At 38.0% G+C, this 20,595-nt stretch overlaps 1 protein-coding gene across 9 annotated transcripts in view; it reads right to left on the minus strand.

The window, feature by feature from the left end:
• LOC108497133 (dystonin-like) overlaps nucleotides 1–20,595 on the minus strand; it is a 216,625-nt gene that overhangs the window by 53,033 nt on the left and 142,997 nt on the right. For 8 of the 9 annotated variants that reach the window (XM_017814501.1, XM_017814500.1, XM_017814509.1 and 5 more), the window contains 10 exons: nucleotides 14,221–14,382; nucleotides 13,010–13,180; nucleotides 11,513–11,679; nucleotides 9,187–9,346; nucleotides 8,596–8,922; nucleotides 8,343–8,427; nucleotides 6,985–7,226; nucleotides 5,761–5,967; nucleotides 1,962–2,081; nucleotides 1,679–1,786 (listed from right to left, as the gene is read on the minus strand). In XM_017814501.1, coding sequence (XP_017669990.1) covers nucleotides 1,679–1,786; nucleotides 1,962–2,081; nucleotides 5,761–5,967; nucleotides 6,985–7,226; nucleotides 8,343–8,427; nucleotides 8,596–8,922; nucleotides 9,187–9,346; nucleotides 11,513–11,679; nucleotides 13,010–13,180; nucleotides 14,221–14,382 — 1,749 coding nt within the window. The remainder of the gene's footprint in view (nucleotides 1–1,678; nucleotides 1,787–1,961; nucleotides 2,082–5,760; nucleotides 5,968–6,984; nucleotides 7,227–8,342; nucleotides 8,428–8,595; nucleotides 8,923–9,186; nucleotides 9,347–11,512; nucleotides 11,680–13,009; nucleotides 13,181–14,220; nucleotides 14,383–20,595) is intronic. The other variant, XM_017814507.1, reaches the window with a different exon arrangement.

A 20,595-nucleotide genomic window follows, 5' to 3' on the forward strand; every position in this document is an offset into this window, starting at 1 on the left:
AGTCTTTGATAATTATAGCACCAATTCACAGCAAAACAAATTTTAGTTTTGATAATGTTTTTACAGTATCGGTGTTTAAAGTGGACAGAATCAATAATGTGGCAGATCAGAATTTGGCAGAGTACTTGCAAAGTATTTAGAATATAATTAATGATACTGTAATTTACAAATAATACTTCACTCATAGGGCTTCCAGTCAAGCTGCAAATGATCTGACTGCAGATCTTAGCCCCACTTCCTTACTGCAGATGCTTATATTCAGTGACACTTGGCAGAAATTAAGTTTTCCACAGCATTTCTGAATCAAAGCAGCATGAACAATACACAAAATCTGTTGGGCTGTTGGGTTTGGGGCTCTTTTTTTAATCTGGCAAGAGAATAGTTTATACTGTTGTGCTTGTAGTTCACAAACTTACAAAAGCAACCATAAAACATTATTTTCGAGGTTAGCATATATTACTTAATGAGAATGTATTAACATTAATAACATAGATAACAGCGATAGAACTATAAGGTTTAAACATTACAAATCTACTGTATTTGGGCATGTGATAATAAAAGAAAGTATCAACTAGCCATACATTTTTCCTGTGGAAGACTGCCCATGTTATCAAGTTTATGAAATATTATATATATGACAATGCGTATAAATCCTTGCCTTGATAAAACTAGACATATAAGCAAGCCTTTGAATTTTTTTTTGGCTGAACAAGCTATTCTTTCCTTTGTTATGTCTTGCACATAAATTAAATAAAGAGATGCTATCCAGAGGATAAAATCTAGTCTAATACATAGATATAGAGTATTTTTGACAAATAAAACTATTTAATAGAGACTCCCACAAAACTGCTCTCCCTTATGACTACAGTTTCATAGATAGAACTTCTCATCTATTTTAAATTCACTTAGGAGCAAATCAAATTTATTCAGAGTTCTTGCAGCAGAGAACAATTACTGAAGCACCCTCCTTGCTGTTCAAGGAGGGTGGTCATCAGAAGGACTAAATTTACACAACATATCCAGCCTCACCGTAATTTAGCAAAAAAATCCCAACCACACAACTAATCCTTCTTAAAGCCAACTGCCAACACAAAAAAATCCATCTGTACATGTTTGCAGCCCCAACATTAGGCTCTGTGTGTGTGTGTAATAAACAAAGGCATAAGAATGCCTTTCATGGGCTGTGACAGTCAACAGGATAGAATAATCTTGGCAAGCGAGGCCTATACGGAAATCAGCAGAAATGAAAGTAGAAATTCATAGCGAGGTGCACAGCCATTGAATTCGGCACAGAAACGCACACACCCAGAGCGTCACTGACCTAAAAGAATTCAGAAGATAAACAGCCAGATTCCACACACCATCCCAGATGACTAATACCTCTTCACTCAATCATCTATAGGCTAAAATACTATTTACCACAGATGTCTAAGATGATAAATGGGGCTACAAATTAGTGTCAGGCAATGAAGCAAGTACACAGTGTTTGCTCTTTGAACACCCTGAAGGAAGGAGAGGGATACACAGCACCATTTTCTCTAGTACTACAATCCTCTGACTAGAAGTGATTGTAATTAATGCTTTCTCATTAGTATTTCAAACAAGACACTACAGGAATACTTCTACTTGTATATTGTCTGCATATCTACCACTGTAGCTCCAATTTAAGGAATTTTACCTTCATCATCTGTTTCTCTTCTTCAGTGCATGTTCTCATAATCTTATCCCCAGATTTAACAAGTTCATCTATGGTATCTTTGTGCCTTAGAATCTCCATGGTAAAAGCCTTGAAACACAAGAAAAAATGGTTAGAATAAAAAAAAAAGAATATGGAGCAAAAACTGGGTTTTGAAGTTCATTAATTATGATGGACTGAAAATTAAATCATGCCAGTACATTTTCTAGATGGAGAGTGTGCCGGCCAATAATTAACATGACAGTTGGAAACGCATTTCTTTTACCTTTTGAACTTGCAGCTGAGCCGTGGTCTGGTCTTGCTCAAGTCTAATATCACCCAGAGACATCAGTTTCTTTTCTGTTTCTGCAATCCAGGCAAATTCAGCATCAGCTGCTTGATCAAACTAAATGAGGGAGACATGAATTAGTTCAGCAGTTCCATAGATATGAAATTAGAATAACTGTTTCAAAAATTTTAAAGAAGACTAGAGAGTATACTTTTGAATTGTAGAAAGATAGTGGCTCACTTTACATTTGAGGTTTTTATATAATGAAATACAAAGCCCAAAATGGTTCTAAGAGATTGTAATACAAGCATCTTAATTCATTAGAATGACAAAGCAACAGAAGCAAATACTTTTTTCCAAAGCCTACAGCTCTCCAGCAGTCATAAGAAAATAAAAAAGGGTTATAATCTCAGAATTTTAACTAGACTGTTTATTTTCATTTTATTCTACTTTCACATGTCTTTTCCATCTCTCTGTTTATTATTATTGCTAGTGTTGCAATTATCCTGAGACACAGATATTTGATGTTACCCTATTAATCTGAAGAGCTGCTTTGGTATTAAATTATCAAGGCAAAACAATCCCAGTTCAACTAAGTCAGGGCAAAAAACTCACTGAATTCAGAGAAGGCAGGACTTCATCCAAAAGTAGACCTCAGATTAAATGCAAAAATTTTTTGTGAGCATTTAGGTGCAGCCCGTCCTTTCCTAAATGATTAATTTCTGACTACAATTACTCAACAATTCAGAAATTACCTCAAAGCACTAACGTAATCAGAGGACTTAAAGGACCTGTTTCTTACTAATTGGTAAAGAAGAGCATGAAGAAGAGTGTGTGGGGATCTAAGTCTTCTGAAATCTAAGACCACATTAAAAAAAAAAATAATCATGCATTCTCTCTTCAGATCAAGTTTATAGGTATCCATCCTAGCATACATATGTTGCAACTCAACCAGGGCAGCTTTGAGCCTAAGCCATAGAGAAATATTACATGGATGTATCAGATGTGCAATGTAGAAACTACTAAGAATTTATTTTTTGAATTAGTTAAAACTCTGACCCCCACTGAAATTAGCCGATATTAATATGGCCCTGAGTTATTGTAAAAGTCTATCAGGACATTTTAGGACAGAAGCTGCTACTTGTGTTTATTGATACCGACACTTTCCTCAGAAGTCTCTTCCTGAACACTCTCAGTTGCACTTGTCTTGAAATATGCTGGTCTTGTGGCTGTAGACTATGACAGCCTTACTCCTTAACATAGCTGGAGTTCACTTTAGTCACTAAATCAGACTTGTCTTAGTAGTTAAACATGAGTTCCACAAAAACAAAAGAAGCGGTTCTGAGATTTCATTCTTTATGAGTCAATCTTTTTCAGCCTTTACAATCCATTTGTTACATGAAAGAGCACAACATTCTTTTTCACTATATGTCATTTGTCATTTAAAGTAAGAGAAAGTAAGTTTTGTCCTAAATATTGTGACTTCCTAATATATGTATGTTCTGAAACAATCAGTACTATAAACATCAGCATGAAGCATATGTACCAGTGGTAGTTAAAGCCTGGTTTTAGAAACTAGAGTACATAACCAAGCTCTTCAGAAGCCCATCTATTTATGACATAAATGTGGAAGGTAATTTCAGTTGTGTTAGATGTACAAACTAACTGCAGTGTGACTACCTGGTACACAATATTCACGGGTATGTAAGTAATATTGGAAAATATTCAATGGAAATAACAAACTCAAGGCATGACAGTGAAACTTCTAGGTTAAATAGAACCAAGAAGACACAGAACTCTAAACTCAGTTTTCTAAGGGTAATTTGTAATGCTTAAAAACAACATTAAGGAATAAAAAGCATAAAATTGGTACTCTCTGAACCCAAAATTTGAAATGTTTTCTTCCCCTTATGCATGACAGTTACTTATAAGCCCTTCAGTCACTATGAAATGATTTACTTAATCCCATCCAGTTTAACCGAGCATAGTTCATTGTGGTACTTTTTCTTCCAATGAGGAATGACTGACTTCTGAATGTGATGATGCTGTGATTTGCTCCATGAATGCTTTCTAAAGCACTCTCTATGGCTGCTTTAGAGTGAAGAACAAGTAAGCCAAAAGTAGAATATGACCTTGTGTTTCTACATAGCACTCCTTCACTAGGGGATCCCAACCAACGCTTTCAGTATTGAGAAATGAAGATTAAACCATGTAGCTAAATTTCTGCCTAAGATAAATCTATCCATCTATGAGCATTTTGGTCAGGTAGTTAAAACCCAGGATATTGCATTAGTTCTATTAAGCCTTCCAGCTTCCATTCACAACATGAAGCACTATTAACTGTCCATATAGCCTACCACATTTCTCACCTTGGGCCAGTAACATCTAGCACAAAGCCCACACTACTCCTATTAAACCCTTGTGCTCTTAGCAGCTTTGCCCTCCACCCAAAACTTCTTAATAGTATAGGCACTTGAACAAGTTGCACAGATCAAGTTTACAAAAACACTAGCTTGTCCAAAAATGCTTTTTATTTTGCATGATCTAAATGGAAAGTAGCTTATCCTTCACAGGAAGTGCACTAAGTCACCTGATACTTATTACAGGATATAGTGTATAGGAGTTTATTGTGGTGATGTGAGTTGGCTGAAGTGGAAGTTAGGGGTATGCAGGATGAGGATGCAATGCGCCCTTGGAACACTAGCTAGTGGAATAGCAGCTCTGGGCTTTTCATGCCTGGACCTGAAATTGCTGAACTTGTGCTAGAGGATGCTACATACTCATGGAATTCAAAAAATCTGAAGGAGAGCCAAAATATACTCTCCTATCTCACCCTTATCCCTCACTAAAAAAAAAAAAAAAAAAAAAAAAAAAAATAAAAAAAATCACCCTTCATTTTTGAGGATTTGGTTAGTGAGACAAGATAATATTCATAGCAAACCCCTTAAAAAGAAACAAGAAGTTATTTTTAACCTCAGTTAGAAGAAAATCTGAATTACTGCCAGTGTCTTTTAGTCGGCTTTCGGCAAACATTGAGATTATCACACATGCTTTCTCCATGTCCTGTTACAACTGTTTATGGGAACTATTAGCAGAAATAGAAATCTCCACCAACATTTTTATGCCTGAACTGTAGGCAGACACTGGAAAACGATACATTTATAAGCAGGTTTAAATATGAGATTATTTAGTGATGAAATTAGAGCTCAGTTCCCAAAGTGAGTCTCTGTGCATGTACAGAAACCTCCACATATTAAATAACTCAGTTTTTGAGCCCCAAGAAAAAAAGCACTGTAGACAGGAATAAAAGCAATTGTTATATAAATCCTCCACTACAGCTTGAATAAGATAATCCAGCTTTTAACTGTGTAAAGTGCAGAGGAGCTAGACAATCAGCTGATGCTAAAAGGTGTGGCAAGCCTAGAGATATCAGTGTTGCATCCAGTAAAGTTGGCTCAGGATCTGGACCATATTTTACTTAACATAACATGATTTACAAAAGATGTGGGCCATTCAGTTCTTAATCAAACAAACTCCCACTTAAGAAGCCACAAGATCATTAGAGCAATTTTTGCTAAAATACTGATGTTTGCACCAACAAAGAGGCAGAGAACTACAAAAGTGTACAGATTGACAGAGTTCTGGTATTCATATCTTAACAATGGAGTCCCATTTCATTCAAATGGGCCTTTTGCTGCTCAAGCATAACAAGTTTTGGCAACATTATTAAAGGACATCTTTCATTCAGGTACCCATGGCCAGAGACTGTTACAGCCCAAAGAACAGTTTTCAGTACCTGCTGGGATCTCAGGATGGCAGCATCAATCTCATCCACCTTCTGAGAGATCGTGTCACTCACTAATCTGTAACGTTCGTTGTCCTCTGTTATCATCTTGTCAAGCCCCTCTCTGGCCCTCCACGGCACCAGTTCCAGGAAGGCACTGCCAACTTCATTCAGAGTGTCCAGTAAGCCTTTGTTGTTCTTTGCTTCTTTTTTCAGCTCCTGAAAAAGGCCATTTAAAACAATTAAACCATTTCAACATGGCAGTATATGAACGGAATATACACAGTTTGCACGTGTTTTCATTCTAGCAACTATGAGTCAAGAACTGAAATGTTTTACGCACAAACCAAAGGGATAAATTACCATACTTATTTTCGGCTGAGCTGTATTAGCTTTTTGATACTGTAAGTTGTTTGACAGAAAGGTGGGTGATTCTTAATGAGAATTTTCAACAGAATCTATCCTAAATGTATTTGTCCAGTCAGTAAGACTGTATGAAATTCTTTGTAATTTTGTAAGAGTTGTTAGTACTTCATGAAGCAACCAAAGAAAGTAAAACTAATGGATGGTTGCAAACTGCAACTCCATAATGAAGTAAATCACCAGCAAGTGAAATCAGCATGCATTATAGCAAAATATGATGAATTCAAGTGATTTCTTAAATGAACAATGACTGGATCAAATTCCAAGCACATATTAACACACAAAGGAATGAGTCTTTACCTGTACAGAACCCTCCCCACTGTGGTTTCATTTCTTATATATATAAAAAGAAATATAATGGACTTTTTTAAGCTTCCCCTCCTCAACATTTTCCATACTATGCAGCTTATATTACATTTTTTCTTTTTCAACAAATCTAGTTTAACAAAATCAGTAATATATTTAAAGTGCTGACTTTTTTATACTTTACAGAATTTTATCCATGCCACAGCTAAAGAACCAAAATAACTCATAAGCTGTCAAACAAAGTTTTCCCAGTATTAGGCAGCTCCTTGAAAAAAACAGAAATGTTGTGTTTCTCTTGTGCTAAAAGTAAACCTCAGCCCAATTTCATAAGTGATTACAACAGATGACTCTGGAAAGGGAGTATGATTCTTAACTACTGCAGTGTTTAGTCAAATGAGCTGATACCAGAATCAGTAATTCAAAAAACAACTTTATGTCTAACATAAGTTAATACATAACCTTGCTGAACCACAGAGCAATAAATGTTACACAGATTCTAAAACCTACTTTTTGTCTTTCTTGTACTTGGCTTAATTCTTCACCCTTGGGTACTTGAGTTTCATAGGAGAGTAACTCCACTTCTACTTCATCAAGCCATTTGCTGAGTTGCTCATGAGTTGAGTGCAGTTGACCTGCAAGCTGCAGAGCCTGCTCCAAAGTCTTGGATACATCAGAACTCAATTTCATAATGTCTTTGTACCTCGCTTTAATGCCTTCCAGTTTATCTTGAACTATGACCACTTCATCACCTAAAATATGAGAGGGATGTTATTTCCCATGATCACAAATACTAAAAAGAAAACAAAAAAGAAAACAAAAAAAGGCACCAAATCCCAAACCCCACATATTACAAACCCCTCAGTATTTAACTTATAAAATAACCCAAACAACACAAGGTCGATCCTCAACTCTTTTAAATTACCCTACCATCACTAAAGTCCACAGAGCTACAAAGTTTACTTCAGTTCAGGATTTGTCCTTCTGTCTTTTTTCTGCTTTACTAAACTATTAGAAAGTAAGGAGTTAGATCCAATATTTAAAACAAATACTCGTTAAAAAAATTCCCCCTTAAATTCACAATACTTCTTATAAAAGACAAAAAACCTTTTAAAAGGGGTATTGAAAATGCGAAGAACAAAAAAAAACAACAACTAAACTTTCAATTTCAGTAATATTTGACATCACCATACACCCTCCTTACTGTGCATTTGAAGCACAAATCAAAAGGCTAAAAGAAAAAACAATGTATTGAAATTTATTAACCTATGTTCAGATGTCATTATAGAATATGCATAATGTCTAAGTTTGGACATATATATACAAACATACATATATCTCAAAGAGTTCAAGAACTTTAGAAGTACAGGAAAATCTGGACAGATGTTGATCTACAAACTGACACGTATAGAACTGGAATGCAACTTTTCCCACAGCGTTAGCTCCAGTGGACAAAGCTTCCCTCTTGCACTAAAAGGTAGTTTAGTATCTCGTTCATCTGTGAATGCCTGCAGGGAATTGACTGCATCCACTGCCAAACAGCCTTCCATTATGAGTAATGCCCATAGCTTGCTATTAGGAATGGAATGCAGGTTCACTAGAATAATTTTCCACTAAAAATAAAAAAGGATTCAATGACAAAATTCTCTACAGGCAAAAAAGGACTTTTGCTCACTTACATTAGTGAACAATTGGCCCCAAAACATGCCCTAGCTTGACCTCAAACCTTTATTAAAATAAACAACTATAATTGCTTTAACCAGCAAAAATGAACAATATTTACAAGTTTCACTTTAATTTTCTCTTAAGGACCTGCAAGTACAAGGGAAAAAAAGTATGACAAATCATAGTTTTATGTAAGTTCTCACCTGTTGTTTGCTTGAGAAGTTCTAAGCCATTTTGTATAGCCAAATCAACATTTTGTTTTCTAAGAAGAATCTCTTCCTGAAGATCCTATGACAAAAGGCCATTTGTGTTAGCACAGACATAACAAAATATTCTTTTTTGGAATAAGGATATTGACATTTTAAATCAAATACATTAATGAAAATAAATGAAGTATGAGAATATAAATAAAATTTTAAAAATAATTAAATAATAAATGAACAGAAATCAAAATACCAGTAGTTCAGTGTGCTGTTTCTCAAGCAATTCTGTGCTGTAGTCTTGGACTGACAATCTGTTCAGTTTATCATGGATTTCATTCAGCCAGTTCATCAATTCAACTTCATCCTCCCCAAAAATCTGAGCATTGCTGTAAGCTTGCTGGAGAAGTTCAGACCTGCTGCTGCTCTTCTCTTGAATTTCAATGAATCGTGCCTGAGAAGAATCTAGCTTTTCCTGCACCATATCTTTATCTTCCCTGGAGCTCACAGTCTTTAGAGACTGACCAGCACTAATGGCCTGATGTAAACTCTTATTGTGAGCTAGGACATCATCTTCTAGGGCCTATATTTTATGTTAAATAATGAAAAATAATGGAAAACAAAATGAGAAAAACATAAAAGAAATGTGAGTGGAACTCAATAAAAACTGAATGAAAAAGGACATATTGCCAACATAAATATGTAAAACTGAAACTACAGGGAAAAAAACCAAACCAAACAAAATCCAGTATGGTAAAACACCGGTATTCTGCAACAGTTTTGACAGTTGTGCTTTACAGAAGCATTGAAAAGAATGACAAAAGCAACTGAGTGGTTTGTATCTTACTTTATGCTGAGCAATTTGCTGCTGCAGTTTGGAGGCCTGTGTTCCAATGGGTTCTGCATTTGCAAGCCTCTTCTCTGTGGTGCTCAGCCACTCCACCAGTGGTTCCAGAGCTTCGTGGAACTGCTGTGCTACCACCGAGATGCCTTCCAACTGGCGGTTCCTATCAACAAACCAAGGGAATGGTTATTTTCTGTGATGAAGTAAGTTTGAAACAGTTAAAAAAAAAAAAGTCCCTTGAATCCTTTGCAAAAAACCAGAAATAATTCAGTCTCATTGTAGGAACTAGTCATCAAATGAAACAGAAATATATCCGTGATACTCAATGAAAAGCAAGGTAAAGTAAAAATCAAATAAAATTTAAAAGAAAAACCAAACACCTCCGAAGGCATTTGAAACTCTTTTAGCCAATATACCAGTTTTGCTAATAAAAATAATATAACTTTATTAATACAGTTTTTGCTACAAATAATCTAGCACTCCATTCAGCAAAACATTGTTTAATACTCAATTAGGATAGTTCCCAAGTTTCTAGCTGTCTTAAAGCATAAAGTTACACTCTCTTGACTATTATGCATGTTTTAAAGTTAGGCAAAGCCTTCACTGAACCAGAACATACTGTCATGCTTCCTCAGCATTGTAAAATATCTTTAAACATTTGTTCAATGATGTGAACAGAACTATTTGGCTCTACTTTTGCATCTCTTGTTCTGGATAAAAGCTCTCAATGAAGTTAGTGAAACAACATTAATAAAGCACAGAGACTTGACCTCCAAAATAGAAAAGCAGTATCTAAAACACTTCTGGTTCATATTACTACATTTCAGAGGAGACTCTTGATTAGAGAAAAGTCTTCTCTACAATCAGTGTTGAACAAATGTCATTCAAGCAGATTTATAGGAGAGATTTGTCCTACATGAAAAACATCACAATATTGTCTTTCAAATGAGGATCTCATTCCAGAAAAAAAGTTATGTGCTTTCCAAGGCTTATAAACAAGGTAGACTTGAGAGACTTAGCCATGAACACTCCGTGAAGTATTCTATGTAGTCTTCAAAATCATCCTCAAATTCCCTCTTCATTTCCAGAGACCAGCCAAAGAAAAATGGAGACAAGCTAATACATGGCTTCAAAAAAGTTGCAATTTCATTTGTAATTAAATATCACCAGACTGGGAGAATAATATTAAATTAAACATGACATTAACAATTACCCCAGCTAATGAGTCATACTCCTTCAATAAAAAAAAAAAAAAAAGAAAGAAAGAAGGAAATAATGGTCTATTAGTGGTTAGCTAATTAAATAATCATATTATTAGTACGAGGTAACAAAACGGGTTCAACTAAAGAGAATAAATAGGAGACAGAAACAAGTTCAGTGCTTCTCTAAGCACCAACACAACCATTTGTTCTTCACTGTAAAGCTTCACTGTTCACTTTAATTCATTTTCTTCAACTTTCCAAATCCTTTCTTATTCTCAATTATATGTCTTTTTCAGGCTACTTCTTATGCACACTCTTCTTCTCTCCACTCTGAACAAGGCTGTCCTTATCAAATCCCCACCCAGAAAACATGTTTAGTAAGCTTTTTAACACAGACTTCTTCAAAGACACTTTACAGTTCATAATTTTACAGGTATTTTATATATCAACAACAACTCATAAATGAAAGTCTTTGTATACACAGATACGACGTGTATCGTTTTTGTTTTCTTTTTTTAATAGGAACTTGAATTGATCTGCAATGTCTTTTAAGACACAGTGTTTTCTGTGTTACTAGAATATATCTATATGTTTTAATGGTCCTTTTTCTTCTTGAAAACTAAGGGAACCCCAGCACCTTGCATATATCAGCAACTGACAGTATGAGGATCTGTAAGTTGCAGAAACTAATTATGTAGATGACATTAAACAGAAAAAGGGAAGAATTGAGTGTCCCCTCTTTGTAGCAGCAAGTCAGGATTCTGAAGTTCCAAGAGTATATAATTATTATTTGTTAAGTGTAAAATTTGCACTTAATTCTACTGCAGAACAGGTTACTGCATCAAGAAACTTGCATTCTAATTAACTGACAGAGATAAAATGTCCAGAAGATATATATCCAGTTAATTCTAGCAGAATGTTGCATCTTAGACTAAACCTTTTTTACAGGCTTTTGGTCTGTTCAAGTCACTTCTCTCCTCTTTTCCCTCATTATATCAACATCAAGACACTATAATGTAATGCAATAACGAGAATGATACTACTTCACACTATAGAGTTCCACATGCTGCTCCTAAACATCTATGCTATTTCTACATTTTTCTTATCCATAAAAGAATTTCAAATACCTTGTTTCAGCTTTACTGAGCAATGCATCCCACCGACTATCCAGGAAACTCAACTGTTTCAAGATTTTCACTCTATCAGCAGGCTCTGCTGACTCTGCAATTTTCTCCCCTTCACGCTTGATTGCCTCAACAGTAGGCTTGCGGTCATCCAGCAACCTCTGGAGAAGCTGCAGAGAAAGCAATCAAGCACTAGGGTATTAAGAAACATTGCAATAATGCAAATGTAAAAACAGTAGACTTCCTGAAAATCTGTTAAAGACAAAAACAAACAAACAAACAAACAAACAAAACCCCAAAAAACCAAACCAAACAAACAAAAAAACCAAAACCACAATGCCTATACTGTAATAAAAGCGTGAACAATGCTAATCAAAGAGACACACACACGCCACACACATCAACCTCTTCCCCTCCCCAACACAGGCTCATTTTAGTTTCTCAATAGTTTTTCTAAGAACAGCAGTTTCACAAAGCCCAATCAATATCCCTGATTTCTCTGGGCTAAATATGTGTGGCAGCCCAAAGAAGGAATATACAGAGGAAAGAGTTCTACTTAATACCATTGAGCGAAACAAGCTATTTAGAGTATCTGTTACATTTTATAGGAACATTTATGAAAAAGCTGCATGCCCTTCTAGATTTGGCATCACAAAGGTAATTCTGATACATAGAGAGAGAGGAAAATAGATATAAAAACTACTGTATAATCAACTCATCACTTGTTTGAGGTACAATTGAGTTCACTGATCTAGTATGGTAAATCAACTTCTTCGTGAAGAATAACACAGACTGCTGTCTACAATTCTCCCTTTCTCCATTCCATACTTGTCTTTGGTAACACTAACATTTTGCATCTGCAGATATCCCAACATGACAACCTGTACTGATCATAACTTTATATTAAATCTGTGGGTGGTAGTGGACCACAGTCCAACTGCGTGAACTGTATGTTTTATCAGCTACATTAGCATTCCTTTTTCTATAACCATCATTAAAAGTTGCCAAAGTTGATGACAACAATAGTGTTTATACATTAGCAGAGGCCATTTCCCAACTGTGTTTCAACTAATTTACCAACAACGATCACATCAGGATCAAGAGCCAAGTATTTAAGTCTGTAATCTGCAACATCATCTTGGAAGTATTACAATGAAAATTTACTAGTTTTTATTTCCTACTTTTCAAATGGCCAAATGCTGGATTTTACGCTTGCTCTTTTTCCAATGGACCTTTAACAATCCTTTCCAGATAATGCTAATAATTCTAACCAGACCTCAGATTACACAGCATTACTCTTCATTTTATGTCCCAGAAGATGAGCACTTCTCCCAGCACTGGACAAAGTCTTCAATTTTGAACAGATGGCTCCTTTAAAAACCTCAGCACACTCCAGTGTATTATAATACGCTTGAACAAATATTATGCTTTGTCAAATACTGGGAATTTATTCTCATTGATCCAGTGGAAGGAGAGATATTCTGAAACCATTTCACTTACTTTCTGTTCTTGTATCTGGGCCTTCACAACTTTGAATTCAGCAGATGGCGGTTTCTGATTAGCCACAAGATCTTCTGTATCAATGAGCCAGCTAAGCAGAGATTCAAGGGCATCCTGAAATCTCCCACAGTGGAGGAGGGCTTCCTGCAATTGCGCAGCACGCTGGGCAACCTAAAAAAAAGTAGAGGATCTCACCTATTCTTTTTATTGCTATGAAATAATTAGCCAAAATCTGTAGAACATCTGTCAGTATCACTAACAAATACTCTCATTTCTTTAACTGTTCATAACAACACTATGTCACAATTTAGCATTAATCTCCTGGGTCTGCAGACATCCAATGAAAAGAAGAGGTTATCTCCAAGTAAATCAGCCTGCTCTAGTAATTCCTTACAAGATAGTCCTGTTTAATACAGCTACAGTATTATGAAGTATACTGACAAGATGTTTGTGTTTCAGATGGTCTCTATTTTCCTTATAGAAAGAGCAAGCCAGGAATCCAAAGTAGCAACTCTTAATAAGGAATAATAATGCCATCAGTGGGAAGACAAAAAAAGGAAAAGAGAAGGTAAATAGGTGAACCACAGGTATCTGTGGTTCTGCTGCATCACTCCTTCAGGAAGAGAGAGCAGAGCAAGATGAGCACCATTTCTACTTCCCACTGTTCTCATTTTCCAACAGCAGCTACTGCTGGAAGAAAACTCCTGAAAAGCACAGAAAAACATCTACAGCCAGTTTTCCAAAGCAGTGGTACCTTCTGATGTCTCAAGCAATAAAATCCTTAGGGTGCTATAAACAAGCCACCAGTCACACAACGCTGGGCTGTATCACTGCTCTGTGCACTGTGCAGGTACAACAGTGTACCTGAGCATACACAACAGAGTCAAAAAACATGAACAAAGACTGAAAGCTGGACTAGATGATCTCCAGGGGTCCCTTCCAACCTCAACCATTCTGTGATTCTGAGTCTTTCCTGAATAAAAATCCAGGACAGACCTATAGAAAGTTTGACAAAACCTTATAAATGACAGCAATACCTTTGGCTACTAGTGATACCTTATCCTTAGAATTATGAACACAGTGATTGTGGAAAGTAAATATAATTCATATCCTTCATGAATATTTAATTTCCTGTATTTTAAAAGACGTCAGCAAGTAAAAAATCAAATGGCAGAACACAACACAAGCAGAATAGTATACAAAATAATAACCTTCTTATTAAGTGTCTTCCACCGGGTGTTGACATCTTCAAGGTCATGTTCAAGGTTTTCTGTGTTGGTAGTTTTAGCAGCACTCTGAATAAGGCCTTGGCCCAGCCAATTTACCTCCTGTTGTTTTACTTGCAAGGGTTCAATTTCTTCTTTCTGGAATACCTGCAGTTGAAATCCAAGACAGACAAGAAACATGATATCTTCTGACATAAAATGCACCTAGTGTTTACATGACAGTATGCAATAAAAAAAAATCTTAAAATCGTTGTCTAGAAGAAAGGAAGCCATTCCTCATGAGGACCTTCCTAAAAATATTAATAAATCTAAACAGAATAGACTTAATCTAAACAGAGCGAATGAAATACACCACAGAGGGGAAAACAGCATACAATTCCACGAGTAATTTTAGATAGAAGGGAAAGGGACAGAGAAAAAGAGGGGCAGTGGAAGTTTTGGGGGGTAAAAAAATGGCACAGACCAAGAGAGACAACTGGGCATTTTTTCCAAATTAAGACAAAAGCTAAAGTTTAAGTCAAAGAACCAGTGAAGAAAGAGATATTTTAAGGTCGGGTTTAGGAGATTATAATGGTAACAAGTGAGGAGGAGGCACTACAGATGCCATTGAACCAGTATCCCAGCAGACACCCCAGGAAATCGGGCTTTCATTCAAAGGATACTCTTGCAAATTGCCAGGGCTTTGACCATGCCCAACAGCAGTTTGGGCAGTTTTCTGTTTGCTTTATTTTACTCTTGCAGGTATTTAAGCTTTTTTAGAGCCAGATTATTATAATTAGCAACACCAGTGTAAATCTCCATTTGTATTCACCAGCATTAAGCTGCACTGACACAAGCGTCAATGAGATCAGAAAATGGCCTGAAGCCCCTGAATTAATTACACAGGCCACTGAAAAATAACCAATGAATAAACAATGCTAAAGAATGCTCAACTTTTGACCCTAAATCCTTCAATTTCTATAGCAGCATTCATTAACAGTTTTAGTGTACACTTAGTGCATTCAAAGCAACCTTTCTTAGCATCCTGAAAAGCAGGGATCACTCTGAAAGTACCAGCAACTCTCCTCTTTTGCTCCAAACATAGTGTGGCAAGTGACTGCTTTTAAAGCTGCAGACCTCAGGTGGCTGAGCACACTTCCACCAGCTTGACAAGTCAATCTAGAGGCTACAGCAAATACCCTAAACATGAGGGGTAAAACAATTAAGGACCCCTAACAGTTTTGTCCTAAAAAAAAGAAAAAAAACAAAAAACCAAAACACAACCCTCCCCAAACAAACAAACCCCAACAAAACAATAACCACCCCCACCCCCCAAAAAACTCTAAGACTGTGGTTACATGAAAATTGAGAGTATGGAATGAGTTGGCTGCTCCTAGAAAAAGGAAAACGATTGTGTTTTTCTTGACTGTAGGGTAGGGAGGAGGCAGAATAATATTTCCATACAGAATAAATAACAAATTCTTCTTTTATGTGCCATAAAGCCTCATCTTTTGAGAGAAACATCCTACCACAGAGAGGACTGATCTCCATAATCTGCCCTTTAAAAACGCACACATTCTTTGTGGAGAGAAGCTTAAAATAAATTACAATTATTGCTGAGGCCAAAGTTTACCAGAACAATTTAGCAACAAAGCTTGAAGTATCTCAGATTTCAACCAGAGTGGGGAGAAAAAGATTACAGACCCGACAAACACCCTTTCCTTATTACAAAGTTTCACTTACTCTCTTACCTCATCCACCACTCACAAAGCACTGCAAGATTCAGTGCTTGTAAAATACTACCGTAGAGTCAGATTTGCTTTCTGGCACGCAAATGCAAAAGGCAGCTCTCAGAAGAGGCGGTGAACCTTTAATCTGACTGCTTTGGAAACCACAACTATCTGATACTGTTGCTTGTACCTTGATGAGTAAGGCTGTTCAAGCTGAACACAAGGGCTGTAGCTGCCCTTGAATGGCATTGCCTGTAGCCACGCTCTGTACAGACACCGAGCATGGAGGAGGCACTCCAGCAGGAGTAACAAGCACCAGCTGGACAATAAATAACCCTGCTCAAAACAACGGGAGTAAGCACCCCTCTCAGAATTTGCCCCCAGTTCATTTTCCATACTGACCATTCCACCTGTTTTGGACACCCCATGTGTGCTATGCAAACGACACTGATTACTGCAACTGCTTAATTAATAACAATAATAATAATAAAGTTACAGTTTTGCAACAACGACAAAACAAAGTTTTAAACAAATATCTGTAAGGTTATATTACAACTATTTCACAAATCTGTGGATTTTTTTTTTATTACCTTATTGGACAAGAGGCCATTGCAGACTCTATCCAAGGTATCTTGAATGCCAGTAGTCCAGATATTGCCATTTCCCCCTGGAAAAGCTTTTGGGCAGTTTACAGTACTATCTAATTCAAGCTGTTGTACAGAAAATGCCATTTCATTTGATCCTGTATGTGCTACACTGAATTCCTCCGTTTCAGATAAAATTTCATATTTTGCAAAATCCAAGTCACTAGTGTTTACAGCAGCATTCATATAATAAACATCTACATGAGGAGGTGCATCATCCACACAATCCTCCTCTACTGTTGTGACTTGCATTTTAGTTTTTTCATTAACTTCATATGCATTTTCCATTTCATTTGGAATGGAAAGGCTAATACCTCTTCCATCACATCGAAGAGGATCTTCATGTGACAGAGGTTTCTCTTTGAAACCTTGTAAGTGAGAGTATTTCCCCCCCATCTCTTCCTGATCACTCTCACATGTCTGTGCATTGCTTTGTTTTACTTTTCCAGAGGGTAAAACATCATGCAAAGCCAATCTGCAGCTTTCTTTGACAGCGACATTCGTGCTTGCATGCAGTGGGGTTTGCTGCTCTCTGCAAATTGCTGGGATATGTGGTTTGAACTGACCTACTGCATGGATATCTTCTGCAGAAGATAGACTTCGTATTTGAGTTTGATCCCCTGCTAAGAGTGTATCTTGTTTATCTTCTCTTTCTGTTGGAGGGCTGCATAAACCAGAATCATCCTCTTCCGAGGTAAGAGAATTCGTACCCCATTTGCATTTGCCCAGTCTAGCTGCCTCTGACATATCAGCAGTTTCATTAAAGGAGCTTTCACTTTTATTAGTGTAATCTGAAAAGTTGGGTGGAACAAGCATTCTCCATGATCGTCTGTGCTCCTTCTTTTCTGTGTGAGACTTCACTTTGGGTAATCCAGCTGTCCGAATTATATCACTGTTCAGTTTAAGAGCATCAAAGATCATTTTTTCATCTAACTTGTTAGCTTCACGGCTTCGGAGCTCAAAAACACTGGAAGAAGTAAGGACACCATTGGAGCACAAAGTGCTGATGTCCAGTGTTCTGTGACTGTAGGGTAAAGTCCGGTCTGTGAAATGCCTCGAAGAGAGGCTGCCCTTGGAGCCCGAATCAATCTGTTCATTCAACCGCACAGTGTCATAGATAGACCTCTGGGGAACGTAGCAGTCCTCAATATTTAGATCTTCATCTTCTTCCCCTTTGCCAACACATGGAGGATTCTGGCGTAGACAGTCTGGCCTGCTAAGTGGCTTCCCCATCTCAAAGTATTCACACAAGTACACCACTATACCTCTGTTTTCATGGATTCAGGAGAAACATTTAAAAAACAGTAGCAGTCTGAAGGAATAGTAAACTTGCCCTTAGCATAAGATGCATAGACACAAAATATACATCATAAGATATGAGGTGGCTGAGGTCATTCATAATCAGTGCATCCGTTTAAATGTGACTTTACCTGGATGTGAGGTTCCACACCCCCCAAAATATAAAGTGCTTCAGTTAGAAAGTAACAGAAATTTTCCAATGTCACAGAAAAACAAATTATAGCAAAAACCAGCAGTAGCCAAATATTTTAAACATTCAGTGGAAGTCTTCATCTATTTTTCCAGGTCAGCATCTGTATCTAAAATCTCCCAAATAAGCCTTCCAAATGAACAGGCATTACAGAAGGCAGTACATTATCTTCTGTAGATGACTGCTTAACTGTAATCCATTTAACTGGTTTGCAGGGTCCCATCTCCTTTATAAATAAAACATGGTGCAGCAACTTGTAAAGACAGAATCCACAGTGGCTTGTATAGTCCTGACCAAGGCACGGAAAAAATCTTGGGGTGCGGGGGGTGGAAATAAGTTAAATCCAGAACAGTAAGAATAATAAACCAGTCCTTTACTTTTTTGGCAGTAGCTATAAATAACTTTGATCTGAAAGGCAGCTTATCCTCCTCTTGTACCAGGCTTGTCCGTGGTGCCTCCACAAGTCTCAGAAGAAAACATCACTTTCCAGCAGCCAAGCCGATGCGTCCTTTGAGCAGACCGCCGGAAAACGAATGTTTCAGACCGATTCTCCCATCCTGGAGAGCTCTTTAAGGCAGCTGCAAAGCAGAGCAAGCGCGGCGCGTCCCCCGAAGGCACGGCAGGTTTACATTCGTCAGGTCCCGACTACAAGCTGCAGCTAGCGGGCTGCCCTCGCTCCCTCCTCCTCATTTCTGAAGCGCAGCTGCGAAGAAGCAGGCGAGGGAGGGAAACCCCCGTCGCGGAGCGCTGGCGCGTCCCGCCCGGCGCGGCCGCCCAGCGCCCCGGCTCGTCCCGCTCCGCGCCGCCGGGAACGCCCCGCGCTGCTCCCCCGGCAACATCTGCTACCGGCCCGCCCGCTCCCGGAGCGCCGCTCGGGGGGCTCCCCCCGGGACTCCCCTCCCTCCGTCCCTCCCCGCCGCCTCCTTATCTCCTCAGCCGCCCGCCCTCGCCTCTCGCTCGGCGCCGCGCAGGGGGCAGGCAGGGGCAGGCGGAGGGAGCCTCGCCGCCCGCCCGGCGCTGACATCACTCCCGCCCCAGCCCGCTCCTGAGCGCTGGGGGAGCGGCCGGCACGGCTGCTTTCCCGGGAGAAACTCTGGGGAGGAAGCATCGCTTTGAGTGCCGCCCGCACCCCATCACCCCGCCCGATAAAGCCGTCATTTCAGTGGACGCCTCCAGACCAAAGTTACACTGAACTTTACCTGCGTATTATTAAAAATAATAATAATAATAATAATAATAATAATAATAATAAAAACCCCAGAGTCGTCCCGTGTTTAGATTAGGTGTTGGAATAGTTGCACATTGCTCCATGTGATATGCAAAGTGAGATGCTCAGTCCAGTTTTTACTCTCTTCAGTCTGGTTCCTGACTCTAAGGCAACAGCTTAGGGTGGCATTGGCTTAGAGGGCAGCCACCACCTGAACAACCGAGCTCCCACCAAAAGAAACGTTAAAGTATTGGGAAAAAACTATCTATATCGGCAAGTCTTTTTTTTTTTTTTTTTTTTTTTTTTTAATGGGATTTATTGCAGCCCAAACCCAGCCTATCAGGACAAAGATTAAAGTTTTGGACATTTACATCTTTTAAATACAGTCCAACACTTTGCACCTACACTTCAAGCTCATAGTCATGGAGCTGAAGGGTTGGGAGACTCACAGGTAACTCACCAACAGTACAGAAGGAGCTGCCATGATCCAGCAGCTCTGCTCCAGTAGAAACCATACCCCTAATGACCTGAGCTGCTTGTGTGACTGCAGCTATCAGTTACAGGGACAATTCAGACCTCAGTTTAAGGACAGCATATGGCACTTAGTGCTAAAACAGCCCAGTGCATTCACTACAATCAGCTGGAGCTTTCCGCATTAAGCAGCAAGCAGAATACACGGTATGCAAGAAATACAAACACACCACACCTCATGTTTATTGATTTGCTTGATAAACAGTCAGCTACATATCAAAACCCTAAGGTCATGCAAGACAAATTCTCTCTTCCTCCTCTCTGGTGAGCAGCCATATAACATTGAAATTATGCCAAACAGATTCTCACTTCTGGATTCTCTACCTGAGAAGATACTATAATGGCAAAGATGAGAAAAGCATTTAGAGGTCCTGTCATCATGGCTATTCTCATCCAAAACACCCACAAACAGATCCTTACTGAATTCAGAAAGTGCTGCATCATTTTGTAGGGGAAGTATATAACTGAAATGAGTTTGTATTTGTTCAACAGCAAATTTTATTAACAGATAAAAAATACCATTTTTCACTGTTTATACTGAAAAATTTCATATGACAGATCAGTCACTGTCAAAGCCAATACTTCAAAAAAAATTTAAATAGTTGCTTATAATTACCTTTGCTTTTCAACAAAGACCCTAACTGCAGTAGTTAGGAAGGTTTCAGTATCTTATTCCAGCATTTGTAAACCAGTGCATGGGTTATGCAACATTTAGCTCAATAAGAAACCTCTGATTATTCTTTCAATATTATTTGCCTTCAAAACGAAAATCAGAAGACA

The sequence above is a fragment of the Lepidothrix coronata genome, unplaced genomic scaffold (assembly GCF_001604755.1).
Source record: "Lepidothrix coronata isolate B3197 unplaced genomic scaffold, Lepidothrix_coronata-1.0 Scaffold45, whole genome shotgun sequence".
Lineage (NCBI taxonomy): Eukaryota > Metazoa > Chordata > Aves > Passeriformes > Pipridae > Lepidothrix > Lepidothrix coronata.